General features: G+C 36.5%; 1 protein-coding gene across 3 annotated transcripts in view; it reads left to right on the top strand.

The window, feature by feature from the left end:
- PIP4K2A (phosphatidylinositol-5-phosphate 4-kinase type 2 alpha) overlaps nucleotides 1–19,215 on the top strand; it is a 114,920-nt gene extending 95,705 nt beyond the window's left edge. For all 3 annotated transcript variants that reach the window (XM_049798216.1, XM_049798215.1, XM_049798214.1), the window contains exons 6-10: nucleotides 1,307–1,345; nucleotides 11,200–11,313; nucleotides 14,583–14,826; nucleotides 15,823–15,926; nucleotides 17,744–19,215. In XM_049798216.1, the coding sequence (XP_049654173.1) occupies nucleotides 1,307–1,345; nucleotides 11,200–11,313; nucleotides 14,583–14,826; nucleotides 15,823–15,926; nucleotides 17,744–17,824 (582 nt within the window). In that variant the 3' untranslated portion in view covers nucleotides 17,825–19,215. The remainder of the gene's footprint in view (nucleotides 1–1,306; nucleotides 1,346–11,199; nucleotides 11,314–14,582; nucleotides 14,827–15,822; nucleotides 15,927–17,743) is intronic.
- The last annotated feature ends 1,736 nt before the right edge of the window (nucleotides 19,216–20,951 follow it).

Genomic DNA, 20,951 nt, shown 5'->3' with positions numbered 1-20,951 from the left:
TCTACCTGTGTGGATACTAAGAAAAAGAGACCATAGATCAGCATAGGATTTCAAAGGTATTTTTCTGGCCACTGAGGCATTTTATTAAAATTACTTCAGTGTCAAATTTGGCAGTCTCCCTAATTTTTACTATTGTAAATCCACTTTTTTTCCTCCAGTTTGGTTTTGAGCTCATCTTTTTTTGAGCCCAGCAGTCTTATTGGAGCAGTCTGTTGGAGCACAGAATACCACATAAAAGGTATATCATCAGTAAAGTAAAATGTCAGACTTTGACCAGGCTTTATTATCAGTTAATGATATAATGCGATGAAATCCCTGCCTGCTGGGCCATACATAACAACTAAGACACACTGTCCCATTAATCTTTTCTCTCCATCCTTTCTAAGTTTTCTGAGTTTCTCTCTGCAAACAGAATAAAACATGGTATAAAAAGATGTGGTTGGGAATCCTCATCTTCTTTAAACTAATATGACTCCACTCCAGCACTTCTTTACACAATATCCACCTTCCAACAAACAATAGAGCTAATTTACCTGTCTTTCAATGTCCACTTATCAAGTTTGTAGTTACTATTTCTTCCAGTGCTATTATGTGATAAACAAGCGCTGAGTACTTAAAGGTGTGGTCCTGCTCCAAGAAATTTGCGAGGAAATACACACAGCCATTTTTTTGTCACCTCCAGCTTATTCAGAAAGCGCCATATTGCCTACTAGCTTTCAGCTAAAAAATAAATAAAATAAAAATATGTCCAAAATTTCTTTAGCAAGCACTTTAAATCTTGTGAATCCACAGTCTCATCTCTTCTTTTAACTTCATGTTGCTGTGAGGTGCTTTGTTCTTGTTTGTACTTTGTGATCTTTTAAATATTTGTATGTGTTTATATTGTGTTACATCCTTTTCAAATGTGTATTACATATGTCCAAATAGTTATATAGAATAGGCTATTCCATAACCATACAGCTAAACTGGCACAAAAAAATGAGACGTCTGCCAAGAAAACTGAACTTCCAGGATGATAGTCTCAAAATGAGGATGAGACATGAGGAAGAAGCTCCAGCAGTCAGGAGGACAATAGATGTAGAGCATTTGAGGATTTAATCCATCTTTCTTCTCTCATGATACATCTTCTTCAAGTGATTGCAGCAGTTCAGTGGCCCTGGGCATTCTACCTACTGTATCACCTTTCTTTAAAACAGCTCTCAAGTTCAGAAGGATGCAGCTCATCTGCTTTTTGACCTGTTATCGTGACATTTTCAAATTAGTTTCTGACATATGCACATTTTTAGATCCATTTTTTCTGTTTCAGGGCTCTACTGTGGCTCGAGAAGCCAGTGACAAAGAAAAGGTATGGTGCATTTCTGTTTCTTTTTCAGTTATCTAACCTGTTAGCTAGTCTCAGGACAAACATAACCAGTGCTGTTCTGCCCCTTTTCTTTGTTTTCTGTCATTATTCTCCCCTCTTGAGTTCGACCTTATTCCCTCCTTTATCTTTCCTCTATTTTCTGCAGACCTCTGAATATTGGTTTGCAATGGTGTTGAGATTTCAGAGGTAAGTGAGCCAATCCTCTACCTCCTCCTTTTCCTTTTTTCTCTTCTCTTCTCTTCTCTTAGTTTCTTCAGGGCCTGCCCTGTGGTAGGAAAACATCAGGACTTTCTTCTCTTCCCTCCTGCTTCTTCATCTTCTTTCTCTTGCTCTTTAATATTGAGATTTATGGATACTCCATGTCAGTTAATGGAATGATGTGATGTGGCACCACTTCTAAAGTGAATGCAAAGATGAACCAAACCTTGAATTGTGAGAATCTTTGGGTATGTAAAGCTCATACAAAAGAGCAAACAACAGACTTAGATGTACATGTAGCTATAATGAGAGACAGTCTCCCTCAAATTCTGGGCTGAAACTTTGCTCTGAAAGGAAATTGATCATTTTGGTTTTCTCCATCTCCAACTTCAACTCATTTGGAAAATTTAATGTTCTCAAAATCAACTTTTCTCTGAGGTTTCAGTGAAATAGCCTGATGGCACTTCAGGAGAGGTTTATCTAGAGATTCTACAGATAACTGAAGGTGCAACATAGTTTCTATCATCTAAAACTTCTTAGATTTCCAAATTTGGGTGAAGTCTAGGAACCCATGACCCTTGTTTTCTTAATTTTTCCAAGCACATTCCTTCTGAATTAACATAACATCATTCAGCAGTTCACTGAAAAGACTTCATTTTATGTTGTCCCCAAATTCCATTCAGATCATTTGTTTTTCTCCCAAGCATTAGTTGTACCATATCTGCCTCTCTGAGTCTTATACAGATTGCACAACTGCACTAAGGACATGCAGTAGCTGTCAGTCTACAGTTCTCACTGCATGAAAAACTCTGCAAAGTTATTCCACTTGGTCCTAAGGTACAAGCAAACAGTTAGAATTCTTCCAGCATTAGGCAGCTACCATGTCCCAAATGCCAACTGCAGTTACAGTAGTGAGCATTAGCTCTCTCTTGCTGTACCAAGCCCCCAAGATCATGTCTTGAATGGTCTCCATTCTTTTCTTGTGGTCTATTTTTGTTCTTGTATAGTAGCACAACTGTAGTGTTTTTGAAGCAGAGGGATTAACCCTTCAGTGTCTTACAAACAATACCTAGTGTCATTGAAAACCTCTGCTGGTAGTACTAAAATAATCTGACAGAAATGAGGAGAGCAAATTATTTTGATGGGACTCCTTCAGGTTGCAACATTAATGCTTGGCATAGTAATGTAAAATTTAACAATAATTACATATATTCAGCTATACAGAGCTGATATTATACAGATATTTAGTGCGGTGGTTTTGAGCAGTTTTAGGAATTTGTCTCCTAATAATAGATTAATAATAGTACATACGTACTACAGTTAATACGTTGAGTGAGAACCTCAAAGAAACAGTGCCTTAGTTTTGTTTCCATGTAAGTTCATGGCAAAATTACTATTGAACTTGATTATAGCTAAGTTGAAACAAAGCTGTGTGGTTTTGTATAACTGTATACAACAACTATTCTGTTTGATGTGAAATCATAACTTCAGTAAGGCCAATAAAAAATTCCTATCCGCTTCAACACATCTAGAACCTCCCCTTTTATCCTGAGTACTTCTGTGAAAGAAATATAAAAAAACCTGGTCCCCCAAATTCTTCTTCTGCTATTTTAAATCTCAAACATCATTTTCTTTTCAAAAGAATTTGATTTCTTGGAGACAGAACTACACTAAGCTTATTGATGTTGCAAGCAGACGGTCTAAGGCTGTTAGAACAGCCTTCTGTTATTCATTGTTCCCCTCAAACGCCAATGCAGTGCAGCAGGGAAGCCACAAGCTAGCACTCGGAACAAACATTTCTAAGAAAGGGAATTAACTGGGTAAACCTCTAAGTTCATAGAGGGAAAAACATTTTACAAACACTTTTAGGGATTCAAGCAAGGGAAGAATAGTATTTTGCTTATTACATGGTTTTTGTCTAAGATTTGGAGTCTGCTGTTTGATTTGAAAGGGTCAGAAGAATACACTACTGCGTGTCTGTATTATAGATGCTCAGAACATTCATCGACACTGTGATCTGAATCTCCTGCAACAGGCACTAGAACTGCGGTGGTTTACTCATCTAAACTACTCGGGTGTTTCTAATGCACAATTTTTAAGCTTAAATAAAAAGGGGGTTGTGTATTTATACAAATAGACAAGGAAAGTTTGTCTTTGAAACTCTGAGCAGTGCTAAAGACCTGCTATCATGAGATATATCTCTGCACGTGTGGCACTAATTTCAGCACATTAAGAATTGTGTTGACATAAGTATGGAAATGGTCCATTATTCATAACTGGCAAGTGAGAGCCCTGTAGCATGTTTTTTCGCTTCCACTTTCTCTTAAGTAGATGTCACTTTTTGTTTGTTGTCTTCTGTGGGAATCTCAAGCCAATCTAAAAGATGTTAAAACGCCTGGAAAATTTTAGCTTGAAAAGGAGGAAAAAAAACAACAACAACAAAAATTTTAGCAAATGTTCTTCAGAAATTTTGGCATCTCCTATGTTAGAAGAAATTTCTCTGATTAAACAAAACGAGACGATCTCAAATACTCGGCTGGTATAGTAACTTATTAGCTAATTTTTAGCCAGAGAAAAGTTAAATCATCCATTTATTAATATCGCCCTGAAATGACATTAATAATAATAATAGAATTTCAATTAATGGCAGCATTATTTAATTACTTATTGTAAAGGTATCCACTGCTATTCACATCTGAAAAACAGAAAAGTAATAAAAGACAGGAAGCTTTTGGTGCTAAAATGTATGGCTAAAATGTCTGGCAATGCTGTAGTTTTTAAATGGGCTTTTAAGTAATTCACATTTAATTTCAAATGCTGATATTAAAGTAATCAAATTGTTTTCAGAATATCGAGCATAGTATGTTAGCCTCTTTTAAAGCTGCAGAAGCCAGAAAACAGAAGAGCAAGTCTTTCAGTCACATTCTAATGCAGACTCTAAATTTTAGATAAATGACTTTGAAATGGCAAACTTGGCTAAAATTATGTTCTTAAATCTTTTTTCCTATCAAACTAGTCTTTTGTTATTTACTCAGTTTATAAAGAAGAGGCAATTCTGCAGAAAGATTTAATGGACTATAAAGTAAGAAATCAGGAAAATAATTTTTCTACTTTAGTTTTGTAGTGTAAAATAAGTATTAGTATTCAAACTTGGTTTTTAAATCAGTTTTTAGGAAGACAAGCTGGCTGGAATGACTTTGCGAATGTTACTTTTCTGTCCTGTTTTCAGTTTATCTCCTGTTTGACTGTCTTCAATTGTTTTATACCCTAACATATTGATGAGAAGCTCTGAAACTGTCATTTCAATATTTTGTGATAATCGGTGTGAAGACAAGCTCTATCCCTTAGATTTCACCTTAACACACAATTCCTCTCATTTGCATTATAAGTGATATTTTTAATAACAAAGGCATCACTTTCTTGGCAACAAGTATCATAACGTGCACCTACAGATGTCTTGAATTTTAAAAGAACAGTATGTTTCAACAGTTGTCAAATTCTGACAGCTGCTCCCTTATTTTTTTTAGGCTTTAGTTCTCTGTTGTTGTTGTTGTTGTTGTTCTTATTATTTTAATAGTGGGCATTTTCTATTCATTCCTTGGACAATTTTGCCCTCTTAAGTGAAACCAGGATAATGCAGAACTCCCCTGGTGGTCCCCCTGCTCACAATTATGCTATACTTGCAGTACGACATCAAATTAGCAGTTACAGCTGAGTCTACTTGTTCTTATAAAGAACATAAGCATGTTGCTTGTGAGTGAGCAACTCAGAAGGAAATTAGAAGAAGAAAAATAAAACCTAACTAAACAGAAGCCCATCATATTGCATCTTTCTTGAGCAGTTTCAGAGATTATTACATGTGTTTAATTGAATCTAAAACTGGTTGCCTTGCCACCTTTGTGGTATGTGTTGTTTCATAAATAAGCCTAAATGCAGAGAAACTACAGTAAATACATTTGAACAAAGGATTTTCTATTCAAGTTCCTTTTTGGAAAAAAAATTGCCATAGTTGACAGCTTTGTTACATCTTAGTTAAATTGTATGCAGAATACATAGCTCTGATAATTAGATTGGAAGAAGCTGCTAGATGCAGCAAATCACTTCTTAGCTTTACTTTTTACGTTATACATTACAACATATAATTAACTGATTTCTGAGAGGACAATTATAACTAAAGGAACTAGGATTTTAGTATAGGAACATAGCAACAAGATTACTCAGTCTTGAATTATTTTCTTTCTTTTTATGTCAATAGGTAAAACTTCATTCAAGCTAGATTATCCCAAAATCTGAGCTATTTTTTTCCTGCTATTTTAAAATTGCTAATTTCAGAACAGCATTTTTTTACTTGTTTCCTCTCGTGATTTCATATTCCGATCTCACACAACAGATATGTGAAGCATGTCTTAGATTTCTCTGTGAAATGAATCTCAAGGTTGCATATACAGAGATTATAACTTTCAAAACATTACACTGCAATACATTGCAAAGATAGGAACAGTCATTCAGAGTTCAGATTCCTATTTCAGCATTTAGCCTTCATGTGACACCAATCCCATTATTGTTTTTCAAAACAAATCACTAGTTTGCCTTTGGTTTTTTGTTTGTTTGTTTAGAAGTCTGTTTTCCATATGTTAAAAGAATTTAAAATAAAAGGGGAACTTCATGTTGCATTTTATATGTTGCATGTTCATTTTGCAGCAGGAAGACATTAACCCTAGGGATAATTCTGGATGTATTTCCCTGAGCATTGGAAAGACATAGTTATTATTTTGGTACATGCTCAAATTCCTAATCTGTCTACAACGTTCCACACAACTTTTTTTGTCCTACAAAAATGCCTGTTACACTGGCTGAAACCATTCCAGTGTTCCCTCTCAAACCCCATTTTGGGGTCACAGCTCTATTTCCATTGCCATTTATAGTCCTGTGATGCCAAGTGGAACTGCAGACCCTTGTTCTGTTAGAAACCCCTGTCTAGGGCAAGACAAATTGTACAACAGAAGTTTGGACCCAGCTCCCATAACTACTGGAGGAAAGAAGCTGTAACCTTCAGCTTTCTAGAGAAAGCTCTAGTTATTTATCCATCTTGTAGATTAGTGACTTGAGACTTTTGATTCAGTTCAAAACCACCTGTGCAAAATTATTTCAAACTATATTATAACATTATATCATTTTTTTAAAAATACTGCCTTCTATATGTACTGCTGAGGCCAGTCTAAAGTTAATCTAACTTTAAAAAAAAAAAATTAAATAAGTGTATGTGAGCCATTCGCTGTGAAAAGAAGCCTAGGGTGTGGAACTTCACTCTTGGCAGACATTTTATACCATTTTCAAAAGTTATAAACTGTAAGCCCAATTTTGCCATGGTTAGCTGTGTGAATAACATGACTCATGGCTAGTTCCAAACAAACAATAAGACTGCTATGCAGCATTTCTCCTACAACCTAATATTTCCCTTTGTTAGGTGAAAAATCGCTGCCAGATTGTGAAGACAATTAGTCTTTTTCCTTTTTCAATCCAAGACTTATTCTGAAATTTAACAGTCCTACAGCTGTTTTACCAAGCTTCTTCCAAAATGTCAGCATTAATGTTAGCCATGATTTTTGATCATAATGCACAAAAATCCCATTGGAAAAAAGAAATTGCTAATATTCATTTCAACATATTAGTATAGGATGACGAATTGAGATGTCTTAAGAAATCTGCAAAAACTATTTCCATATGCATAGAGAAATAAAAATTCACCTGGTTCTTACCTTTCAAGAATTATTTTTTTTTTCCAAAAACAATGTCAGTGGGCTGTTTCACCATAATTTTAGTTTTTGAATCAGGCTTTACACATCCTGTCATCTTAGTCAAAGAAATCTTTATTGCTTTTCAGCCTTTTCAAAGGCAGTGAAATCTTCCTGTCATTAAAATTCTCTGTGACCATGGCAAACTTTGGAATGCAAACCTGAAGTGTGCAAATAACACACTTTTTTAATAAATAAATACTTCACGTTTGTAAAATCTATTGTGCCTTTCTTGCATCTTTAAGTAGGGGATTAAAAACGATGGAGATGGTTCAGAAAGAAAATCTATTATTAATTCAATGGAAGTAGTTAGATGTTCATCTCCTGTGCAGCTCTTAAAATATTTAGTTCTTTAATGATAGTAATATGTTCATTATAATGAATTACATTCTAGGAGAATCTTTTTCCAACAAGGATTTTCGTTCATTGGAAATATTTGAGACTTCATTAAAAATTAACTGAATCAATTATTTCATTAAAGCAAAGCCTCAATTTTTTCATTCAGATAATGTTTTCAACTGCCATAATGTGGTTTTCCTTGTATTTATTTCTTTCAGTGCATAAGAAGAAAATATACATATTAGGATTTTTCAACATGAACACATATATTATTAATTTTAAATAACTATGAGAGCCCCTTCTAGTTGCATATTTCATAGGTTTTAATTCCTAAATTCACAAATCAATTTTAAGACATGAACTTCAGTTAAAGTACTACTAGAATCACTACTAGTGCTGGCTGTCATTAGTAATATTTGTGACTGCAACAGTATCCTAGGGCTATTCAGCTTTAAATAAATAGGGAGGCTATTCAGCTTTAAATAAATAGGGAGAATGATATTGCCTAGCACACCAAAAAAAAGCTTTGTCTAATAACACCCAGAAAGAGGGAAGACAGTAGGCTGGGAGGCATCATACAAATAATGTGGTGAGGGCAACCACTGGCACATAACTTTTTAGCCCCACTGCTTTTACGTTTTCCTTTTTCTTCACATACCTCAGTACTGTTTTTTAATTTATGCAGTTCTGCACTTGCCAGGTCTTCACAGCTACGGGCATTTGGGTGAAGAAAAATGACCTCAGATAAAAATCCTCAGAAGGATTATTGAGGACTGGGGGAGTCTGCACACGAGGCAGTGAAGAGTCTGGCTTTTTGGGAGAGCTGATTCACTGCCCTGGATGTCCTTGGGAGTACCCCCTGGGTCTTGTGATGGCAGGCAAGAAATGCAGCTGTCAGCTTTACTAGCTCACTTTTATTAAAAATAGATTAGAGACAAGGTTAAAGTGCAATATGGCACCTGCGTGACTGACTTACCAGCTCTACCATCTTACAAAAAAGACATTGCTTGTAATTTAAGTTTATTTTTCCTGAAAATAGGACCATCTTCAGTGGAGAAGAGTATTTTCCCCTCCCACTGCCTGCCTGGTCTGACTGGCTGATGCTGTGCTGTGCAGGAAGTCTGTGGCAGAGCCTAGAGATGAACCTGCATCTCGGCATCTTAACCACAAGCACATCCTTCCTCTTTACTCACACCTAAGCTTTAAACAGCATTAATAGGGGGTTTTTTCAGTATTAATGGGTTTACTTCACTTTATCCTCTGCCTAGTCTAATAAATAACTCAAATATACTGGATGGAAAGATAATTGAGGATTTTTTTTTTTAGTGACTTTGCACTAGAAATGAAGGGAGCTTGGTTTCCTGCGTTCTTTTCATTATTGTTTCATCTTAAATTAATTCATCCAAATCTCGTCTCCATTCTTAAGCATCCCACGCGCTGGATTCCATCCTCCAGTGTTGGCAACATCCCTGGATCTGCAGTCCTGTCTCTGCAGAATTAGCCCTGGTCCATGGGACGGTTTGCTAGATTGTATATGATAATCTCTACAGCTGTTAGTCTGGAATGCTTATCTGATGTTTCCCCTACTCATTTTCATCCTAAACCACTTAAGAATAGGCCAAAAGGAAAATCAATGCACGCTGTGCTGTCATATTGTAGTAAACAATTCATTGTGAGTTTCAAGAACTGTCTGACTTTGTGTTTAAGTAAAGCAGCAGAGCACTGCAGGATGACTCCTCCACAGAAGGAGTCTGGGACGGATGAACGGTTATAGCTCCATCCTGGCTGCTTGGGGTTTTTTTCCTTTTCTTTTAAATTAAAATATAGAGGGTCTCTATTAGAGGCTATTTTAATATATCAGAATGTTCTTGATGCAATACAGTAATAATTCAGAGCAGCCAGACTAGGACCTTATTTTTTTCCAGAGTTCATAGGTGTCAGGATGCAATGGGTTTAACACGGATTCATAACTATTAAAAGTTAATAACTTTTATTAACTATTAAATAGTTAATAAACTATTGAAATTATTAAAATGTTATTAAATGCTTAAGTGGTTTTGAGCAATTATTGGACGAAAAGTGTCACTTTTCTAAACAAAAGCAGCATTGTGGGATCTTGAGCAATTCACAAATTCCAGGTCCGAAAAATAAATTTGGACAGTTGGGGAATGGAGTATTTCAGCCACTTCCGGGCACAGTCCGACAGCAAAAAGAACTTTTGACCATTGTGAAGATCTATGAGGGCATTTCAGGGTCTGCTATGATGCTCACGTTTTAATGCTGTGCTTTCCAATATGTACATTTTGGAGCAGAGAAAAGAACCTCTGAGATTCTTTTCCTTACTGTGTCATAGGAAGAAAATAAACTTTATGAAAAATACCATCTCCAGTAAGGTTACAAGTAATGTCTGACTAGTTAAACTTATGGAGGACATTCCAGTAGGCTGATGTTAGCTGCCTTTTATTCCTAGTGGAAGGACTTTCAGATTAAGGGGAAATTATTTTATTCAAAGTACCCATTCGTTCATGGTCATTGAGGGTTGCAGCACTCGGTTGTTCTGCAACATTTTCTTTGTAAAGAAAACCTGTTCTTCCATACTGTTGATTATATGTGGGGGGCAGGGAGAAAGGCTTTTCATTGCTCTTAATGCGCCAATTTTTTAAAGGCTTTGATTGCAGAAGCTACTATTACTTCCAGTTTGCTTGACCAAATACCCTGAAGGAACTACTCTTTTGTTTGTTGGCTTGCTGGGGTTTTTTAAGTGAACTTCCAGTCATTGCCCTTTGAAAACAGAGCCCTTTTGAGGGGTCTTAATACTGAATCCAGTGGTTACTCTATCTGGCTTTCCTTAATGCTGTTGCAAATCGCTTCACAGGAGAGTTAAAGATGAAGATAATCAACTGATGCTCCAACATCAAGAATATTTAATTATGTATTTAAAAGGCAGTAGTCTTCTTTGGCATTTGCCACTTCTAAGCAGCTTTTCATAATTCTCGTTCACTTGATGCTTTCAAATAATTATTTGGTATTCGGCACTTAGAAACATTCTCAGTAGCTCTGTAAAATGCAATCCAATCTGACTTCATCTGTAAGATCTGATGTAAGCACTCTGTTATGAGTATATACAGATTGTGTTTCGATTTCACTTATTGCCAGTCACTTTGACAAATGACGTCTTGGAAGAAGCTCGATGCAAATCAAGGTTCGATGCAAATCAAATATTGAGTCAGAGATTTTTGTCTTGGCTACGTTTGCCGCATGCCCAATAAACACATGCCTTCTAGGCCACCTACAGGAGGGATAAACTAAGGAAACGGCTCCATGGGTGCAGTTACAGAGAGCTGCATGTGATGGAGGTGCCTCTGCCTCACCCGGAGGGGCGGCTCGGTGGGCGCAGGGGGGCTCCGGAGGTGCCGCTGCCAGCGGGGGGGCCACGCCGGGCCAGCAGCTTCACCACACTCCTCTTTGCGATCCCGCTCTTACAGGAGTTTTGGTTTATTTTAGGCCAAAGAGCTGCCGACGTTCAAAGACAATGATTTTATTAACGATGGCCAAAAGATTCATATTGATGAGAATAACAAAAAGATGTTCCTTGAGAAACTCAAAAAGGATGTTGAGGTAAGAATGTGCCTGTTCAGTTTTATGGGATTAAGATGTGTGGCAAATTACAGATATCCCAGGAAATTGTACCTGTAATTCATTAATTAAAACTCTTGTTTATAAGACTGTAAGCACTGACTGTTTGAAATGAGACACAATTTAAACTTTCAGGAGTTGATCACTGCTTTTGCTGATGTGATAAATGGCTTGCTGCCATAGCTGGTTGCCATACATTGTCCCTGCCTTGATGATGTTAAAATGATGGTACTGCTTAGTATTTAAGCGCTTTACAAGCCTAGTACTTCCAAATGCCCCCAAGAGAGACATATTATTAGTTGTATTTTACAGGTGGAGGTACACCAGAGCTGAGGCTGTACACAGACTGTGGTCCATAACAGGATGTAGCATCCCCACTCACAGCCATGCATGTTCTGTTTGTTTCATATTAGTAATCCAGTTTTAAATCATCCTTTGTATTGCAACAGTAGAGTGCTTCAGTAATTTGTATACAGCAGTTGGACTCATTATCTTAATGTAGGCTTTCATATAAATTTGTAATTGGCTGAATATAGTCAATACTTAATAGAAAAGTGTTAATATGTGAATTTAATGTAATATTTTATTATAACTGATTTCGTTCAGCAAATAAAAGAAAATAAATATTGGCATAAGTAGTTCACACAGCTTGACTTTAGTTTCCATAATTGAAAATATTGTCACTAAACACAGTATTTTGCAGCCCTTACACTCAAAGCCTAAAATCTGTTTTCCTTGTTGGAAGAGACCTCATAGCAAAATTTGTCTGTGACTTAATAAGACTTTCAGCTATTTATAACAAAATGGCTCTGTGAATTGGCTTGTCTAGTTCTTCAGATCTGTATCTCATTAGTTCCACAAAACAAAATACTGTAACTTTAGAATTTACCCAATGGTTTTCTTTTGAGGAAATCTAATTTCCCATCATAGTAACAATGAGAAATTTATGGTGATGATAATTATGAAAACATAAATATGTTGTGAAATATCAATGTATGTTTATTTTGTATTTAAAATATTGTGCTGGAAAACTGCTCCACCGATGTTACAGCTATAGACACAAGTTTATTTGGGTTCAAGTTTTGTGCTCTTATAACATGTACTGCTGTTGCTGACTAACGCTTTTACAGTCAGTAGGTTGGAGACTGTATGTTAAGTATGTGCAAGGAACGTGGAAGATAGTTTATTACCCCAGAAAGGGGATTGTGTGTGATCTTCTACATCATTTACCAGATGGTGAATATAATGGCAGATTCCAGATCATGTCTTGAGAGGTTATTTTTTATGGTTTTGAAATTTATGCAGAGCATTGTTAAATATCCATGTAAACTACTAGTGTGAAGTGATTTGGCACCTGATTTTAACAACAGCAAGCTGTTCTTTAACCTTGTTTTTCTTTTATTGGTTCTTCTGCCCTCGTTAGTTAACTGATAGTATGTGCTTTATACCCAACGTGTAAACACTCGCATTTCACTACAATTAAAGAAATGTGCAACTCTTAGCATATGATTATCTTATCATACAGTATTTATAGTTAAACATATTATGGAGTAGTATTCTAAACTACATGACTTTCTAGTTTGTCACTGAGTAAGTTTCATTTCTGTATTTCTCTCATAATCAAGTCTCATGTCCCCTTCCTGTGTTCAAACATACAAGTATGTATTACTGCTCTTTTAGTGTCCTCTTGTCTATTTTCCTGTAATTTTTCCTTATTCCACTGAAAATGTCTTGAGAAAAAGCACATAAGGATATTTTTTCCATTAAAATCAGATGATCTTTTCCTTGTGCTGATCTCCCTAAGTCTTTTTGCTGTCAGCAGTAGCACACTTTCTTCCCAAGAGCCATTGTCTTCTAATGTGCAGTTCACTGTTTCTCCCGAGAGTCTGTTCTCTTTCATGCTTTTTTATATGATTATTGGTAGATTTTTCTCCTGTCTTTCTTGGTATTTATCAAGTACTTAATGATATACCTGGAGTCCTTCCACTCCATCGCCTTTGGCCAATCTCATCTGTTCTTCTTGTTCTTCATTGTACATCATCTCTTCAAACTTAGATCTCTTCTAGTCTTGTGAAGAGTCTTTCGCTTTATTATATTGAAACTGTTAGAAGCCAATTTCTTCTTTCTTCTTAAAATCTCTTCTCAATCTCACAGTATTTCTTCTAGCACTTGAATTTACAGTCACTTTGTTATCTCTGATTCCTCTCTTTTCTCAGAATCAGGATTTTGACAAACTGCAGTTTCTCATTTCCTAGTTATTTTATACTCATCTCTTTCATCACTATCACTATTCCAAAGTCTGGCTTAAATTCCTTCTTCTCTGGTCTGCTCTAACTTCATTTTTATAACCATTTTTAGTTTCTAAAAACTGAAACAATTTGTATTTTCAGCCTCATTCTGTACATACAATGAGCAAGGGCTCCACAAGTTCAAAATCACAGTATTGCTTTTAGGCTGCAGCACAGGTCTGCCCTGCCTACCCCTCGCCCCCTTGAACTGTTTATCCCATCCTCCTGCTTTTAAACTTTCATTATTTCCATCCTCCTCTCTTAGCTTTCTGCCTTATCCTGTTCTCCTCAACTAAAATTACACTTTGTCTTTACATGAAGTATATTCATCTTTCAGTTTTCTAAAAATTCCTATCCTCAGTCTTTATTCAAAACCACCCTTCCATTCACATTCATGTCTTGCTTACATGATTTAATTTGTGAGCCTGCCACTGTAAAGAGAATATAGCATCATTTCATGTCTTCATGGTGTAACACTTCACTACTTTCCACTGCAAGAATATTTAAATACTTTTTCACGTTTTTTTAATAAGGCTTAAAAGGGAGTGAGGGGACAGATTTAGCACCAGATCGTAGCACGCCACATGCCTGATAGCACAGAGGCTGCTCTGGACATTGAACGGTGACAGGATAGCCCTAATTGAAACACAAGACAGGAGTGACAGTCATCGGCTCGCACAGGCACGGTCTTCACTACAGGAGAAATGATTTTTCCCTGAGGATTTTGGGAGAATGGGCTACAGCTTTTTTTTTTATAATATGTTGCAAGTGACCTGTGTGCTGTTTTCGCATCTTAATAAATTCAAGTATCTCTCTGATAGCTTTATCACTTAATCCTCCCTTTTGCTCTCTCTTAGAAGTGCCTGTTTTTCTCAACTGATGAGATCTTTGTGTAACTTCTGTTTGTTAGTGGGGCTTACATTTTTCAGTGATATTGATAAATTGCTTATTATCACTTTCTAGTTCCTCGCTCAGTTAAAACTTATGGACTACAGCTTGCTGGTTGGAATTCATGATGTTGAAAGAGCTGAACAGGAAGAAGTAGAGTGTGAAGAGAATGATGGAGAAGAGGAAGGTGAAAGTGATGGGACCCACCCCATTGGAACCCCTCCAGACAGTCCAGGAAACACGCTGAACAGCTCACTGCCTTTGGCTCCAGGGGAATTTGATCCAGCTATTGACGTTTATGGAATAAAATCCCATGAAAGTAAGCAGTAATAAATATTTTTGTGTTAAGATATTTTGATTCTTACACCAGAATCCTAAAGTCTTCACAACCACATAAAGGCAAAGTTAAACCGCAAAATATAAATTCACTCTGCAGAAGAAGAAACGAGTTGCTCTTTGATGCAGCAGAAAGCAGAAGACGCCTACAATGCTCAGCATTGTTATGAGCATATTTCTTAAATATCGTGATGTGTCACAATGTGTCAGTCAAATAATTCACCTGTTACACAATCAAATTGTATACTGGCTTAGCTATTCAGATACAGCAGTTCGCAGTTAATTCATGGTTTTTTTCATCCCTTTCAGGAAATCTAGTATCTGTAATTGTTCTTTTCCTGGAAGATAAGATAACACTGTTAAAAACAGTCTAGAAAGAATGAGAAAAGCAGCATTCCAAGTTATATTTCACTTTTTTGGTTGCTTTTTGAAAATTTGTGCACTCATACCCAATTTCTGTGTTCCAGCTAAAAAATTTGTCATAAGGAGTGTGTAAGAAGCCTGAAACTGGGTTTGATGTTTGTAAAACTAAGTATAACTAGTTACCTGTGGCTGTTCAAGAGAGGAAAGTTACCTTTTTTTTCATAAGATTTACATGGATAAATACATGTTTTTATGCATAACGAAAATATGATCTTGTTTGTTGACACAGAAGCATTAACTTCCATAGAAAACTTCATAATTTTTCCTTAAAGGAAGATGGAATCCACATTACTTTAAGTGAGCAGTAATTCCTATTTCTGTATGCTGGCGTTTTATTTTACACTCATTTAGGGGGTTTTGCATTATATATGAGTGCAGTTAAACTCTCAATTAAGGACAGCTTGAGCCTGTGGTCTTTACAGATCTGTGATTCTGACTGACATTAACCTGTCTTAGCTGCTGATTGAGCCTTATACAGTCTCCTTTGTGAGAAGAAGGACTTGTGATTAAGATGTCTCAAAAGTCATTCTTGCTGCCATGTGTTTGCCATTTGCAGATGCACCTAGGAAGGAAGTATACTTTATGGCCATTATTGACATTCTTACTCATTATGATGCAAAAAAGAAAGCTGCCCATGCTGCAAAAACGGTAAAGCATGGGGTAAGTATCTGGGTTGGTTTTTTTCCTCTGATTCCATTTATACTTCTGCATTTTTGTTGTTTAGTGCACTGATATAGTACAGTTCAGGAAATCTAGGGAAAGGTGAAATAGCAGAATTTTTTCACTTTTTTCTCTAGTTTAAAATGTAATACAGAAGTACAGAGTAACTGCTACATATTACATACTCAGAGTGGAACTCCCTTTTCAGCTGTACGCATAGGTTTCTTACCCATAAAGAACTCTAGTGAGATGCCTTTTTAGGACTTTTTCCTAAATTTGTGAGATGCACCTTACTTTTGTAAACAAACCTGTTCACCAGACACTTGTATTAGTATACAGCACTGTGAAAGCTGTTGTGAATCTTACCTCAGATGCAGGGCCCTAGTGATGGTTTCATTATTTGATACAGCCTGTTGAAGGTTAGTTCTTCAGCATATGATGTGGCTCACTTTACAAGACCTCTTAAAAAAAAAAAAAGTACAATTTGCAAAATTAAGCATAAAATGTACATGTTAAATACTCAGAGACCATTCAGTGAAGGCTTCTGTCTGACTGCCATGAATTTCTTTATTTTGGCTGAAATTGCTGCTTAGCAGCAGACACCAAAGAGGCATGGTGAAGCAGCCCAGTCTTCCAGAATTACGATTTATACCTATCATTATTACTCCTCTGGTGATTTAAGGTTCAAATTTCATAAATATTTTTAAAAGAGCATAATTGTTCATGAGGCTAAAATCCCTCCTCTGTCTAAGTATCTAAAGGATCAGGGCATTGGGCTCAGGGCTTTTTAGTTTACAGTAGAGAGTGATGTGGAATGCCTAGCAATAAGCCCTGCACAGGCCTGTAGAAGGTATTTTTTGTCATTCTGAAACAATGCTGTCATTACTCTCTGCGCTCTCGGAGCAGCTGAAAGTTGATGCAGACCACATGCAGCCATTATCTGGCAATTATTAATGAACTTTGAATGTAGCACACTTTAAAAACTCACACTTCTGGCGTAAATAAGGGATAAAAATATGTTGTGAATAACAACTGATTATTAAAGCTGACTGTGATTAGAACTTATTACAGCACATTACTTCCGTACAACCATTTTATTTCGCTGTCTCCATCCTGAGCCACCTGACACTGAAGTTTGTTCACTAATTGCATGCATGCAATTTTCCCCTTTTGTAAAACTGGAAGAATATAAAGAAAAATGTGGCTAACGCTCTGAAAACCTCGAATAAAAATATGAATGAAATTGTGACTTCATTGAAATAGCAGTTGTACAGCTTATTCAGTGAGTCCAGATTTAAATGCATATATATTGAAAAAATGTTACTAATTGTTACCATATATTTCAACCCAGGTTATTTAGCATTCAGATAGCAATATACCTTACAGAAGTGTTGACATGCCAGATCTGAGTATGATAATTCAGTCTTCTGTATATGAAGGTACTGCTGCTCAACAGACCAGAATCTGTTGATGAATCAGTGGGTAGCATGGTTAAGTATGCAGTAGAAATTACATAGGAGACTGAAGTACAATGAAAGTAAAGAGAAGTACAGAACGTAAAGAGAATGTGTTTCAGAAATGGAAGATAGGTGTCCTACAATTACAGTGGTGAGTACTGAGTATCACTCACTGTACTTGTGTGAAGCCTAAAAAGGCATCAGTAAGATTCTGCTTGAGGGCCATTACAACTTGTGTTTCTAGTGTCTGGTTGAGACTGCACATGAAATTCATTGAGTAAGTAACACTCTCGGTGACAAAGCATCAAATAAAACACTGGTTCTTCCTTCTTTCCTCTCCCCTCCCAATTCTCTGTGTAGGCTGGTGCAGAAATTTCAACTGTTAATCCTGAACAGTATTCAAAGCGCTTCTTGGACTTTATTGCCAACATCTTGACGTAACCTATCATGTTACATAGGACAGACACAAGACCTGGGGACAGCAGCAGTGGCTACAAGTGTAGGGAAAAAAAGGAACTCAGAGAAGCGCCCATCTTGCAGAAAGCAACCCCTTTGTTTACATCTGCTGGCAAAGATGACTGAAGTGGGGTGAAGTACTCGCTTTAACAGCTGCCTGATATTCCCAGCATAGTTCTAGCTATTTCTGACTCTTTTGTGTGTGCAAAAAAAAAAAAAGTTAAAATAAATTAAATGAATAGAACAGCTTACTCAGAGTGCACTGTGACAGTAATACTCTGATGCTACCAGCTGAAACGGAATAAATGAGCAAAGAGGTGTGGGGTGGGGGTGGGGAAGAGTAAATGCATGTTAAATCTACAATATTGATATCAAATTGTAAACTGTGGATCAGTTTATTTTTTGAACTAAAAAGATACATGACAGTATTCTTCATGATGATGATGATAATAATAAAAACCTTACCGCGAATGTTACACTTACACCCTGCACACTGGCACTCCTTAAAAAAGCAGCTGCAACAGCCCTTGGTGCCGGAGGCTTTTCCCATTTCGTTCCTAGCAGTTGGGTTTCTTCCTTTTTATTCTCTCTCTCCCATTTTTGTCTTCTTTTCAGCACATTGCATCAGGAAGTTCAACCTCTCAGACATCTGAGAGCCGGTGTCTCTTATCTTACAAAGAGCTAACGTAATTCATGCTATATGTACATTTTTGCTACAGTAAACTTATGTTAAGGGAAAAGTTTGCTTATTTCACTTTGTTACCTGAAGTTTTCATTTGTTTTATATTATTGCAATATAGGAACTAATAATGTTACAAGTGGAAAAAAAGCTTATCTGAAGAAGCGCATAGTTTTGGGCAATAGTAGCTCATCTTTCACCCATCATGAAAGATGTGCACACTGATAGAAATTCCATTCCCTTGTAATTTACTGGGAATTTGAAGTTTAAATGCTTATGTTGTACTGTTGAAACAGCGGTATTTTATTATAGATTATCCCTCAAAAATGAACCCTGAATTTTACTGTTTACATTATTAGGAAAGCAGGGATCTTTCTGAATTTCAGAGCCGTGTACAATATATGACTTTTGAGTTTACATGTAAAGTTATTTTGCAGTACAAATGAAGTAATGTTTGTCATCTTCCAAGGTGTAATGTGCAGTAGTGTACTAAAGTGAATGTCTCGCTCACCTCCGTGATAGACTCTTTTACAATAAAATGAGAAAGGATATTTCAGAGGGATTTTTCCCAAGGTCGTCTTTTAGCATCAAAATGACCTGTCCTACCGTTTACTGAAGTTTGATTGTATAGTACATTGCCTAAAACTGTGCTGATCATGTTTAACTTGTTTAAAATTTTTAAACAACAACAACATTGTATTTCTTCTCTTCTTGTATTTTTCCTGAAAGACTCCATGCTTGAAAGAGTCAAATTTACATATGCTTAAAAGTTTATCTACTTATACACTGTGCTAAAGCTGTGCCTTTAAAATTTCTTTATTGAAATTGTTAGATTTTGTAGGCAATGTAAGAGAAGTCAAACCCTCCCCATCATCGTTTATAACTCAAATCAGGAGTGCCAGCATGCCTTCTCCATAACTAATGTCAGTGCTGTTAAGCCTGCAACTGTGCATAATGTACGTAGTGGTTTTACTTCAGAGGAGCCTATACAATAGCAACCCATTACACTCTCTTCAGCGGCCAAAGGCAATACTATACCTGTTGCTGTGTACTAATTTTTTTCTCCTTTCCCCGACCTTTCCTACAGGATTTTTTGTTACATTTGACTTAGTGATGTCTGCAGCACTGTAATGTATGTGTATACTTTTGTATTGTATGTATTTAAATAAGTTGGTACTGTGGCTTGATATTTTTTTTTTGTCCTCTCCCTATATACCCCAGTTGTCTGCATTCTCAGCCAAGTTTCATTTTCTGAAGCATGCTGTGGCTTCTTAAAGTATGAGGCCACAGGGAGAGCCTGAAGTAAAAATGAGGTACACATACTTGGAGTACATATTTAATTGCGGCCAACGAGTGTACATTTTTAGACAGTTTTAGACATTTACAGCAGAGTATTCTTTTTGTCTGTGTAGCAGTTTTGTCACTCATTCTTGTTGATAAACTGTTTATTTGGACAAGGCAAGGAAGACTCGTTATTGTATGTTTTAGTGCTTAGATTACACTCCAAACATGAGCAAGGCTTTATAAAATAAAGCACTTTGATGACTCACTAGGTAAATCCTTTGTTCTTGTGTTTCAGCTATGGTTTTGATCCCTCACAGACGAATTTTGGATGTTAAAATGAACATGAAGCCTATATTGCAAAGGAAAAAATAAGAAGAAACTTAAAACTTTTTCATTAGATTTACCCTGCTTCTTCCATGCTTACTTTAAGTGGCTTGAAACATTAGCCTTTGGGTTTTGGGGCTTAGGTTGTGCTCTGAGAGCAAATACGGAGATTTGTAATTGACGATTCTATGGACTAAATCCTAATATTACTACAAAACCAGGAAGATCGTCCACAATAGTTAATTGATAGAAGGATTGGCAGAAGTTTGCTAATGTGTGTAATATGTTATGCTAAACCAGTTATTTTAAAAGTACTTGGGAATAAGCCCAAATAATTCATGGGGAGGAGGGAGGGCTTTCTCTTTCTAGAATTTCAAGGCTTTGATTGTCAGGGCTTTCAGCACGTGATACCGCCTGTACTGCACGTTGTGGGCAAATGGCAGAAAAGTGTCTTTCTGTCTTCATTGTGACTAACTTTTAATTCTCTTAATACATGTGGTTTTCACATACACAATACTTTTCAGTTCCTTTCAGTTTATTCCACAGATGTAGCAAGACAGTATTTTCAGCAATATTTTTACCTGTAAAATACAGATGACAGAATTAATGATAAAGTAGACATTCCCCACAGGGAAGATGGTGGAGGAGCAAGTAGGTGAAGTGATAGGGAGGGGAGAGATTCAGCTTCTTAATTACTCACTTAATGATGTCTCTAGTATTAATCTAAGCGTGCACTTCACACAGCTGCTCCAGCTGTCTAGGGTTCAGTATGAACATGGTGCTCAAGGAGTGCTGCTCAAGTTACATGGACACATTAGCCACGGT

The sequence above is a fragment of the Accipiter gentilis genome, chromosome 4 (assembly GCF_929443795.1).
Source record: "Accipiter gentilis chromosome 4, bAccGen1.1, whole genome shotgun sequence".
NCBI lineage: Eukaryota > Metazoa > Chordata > Aves > Accipitriformes > Accipitridae > Astur > Astur gentilis.
This window is presented reverse-complemented; position numbering and strand designations above follow the sequence as displayed.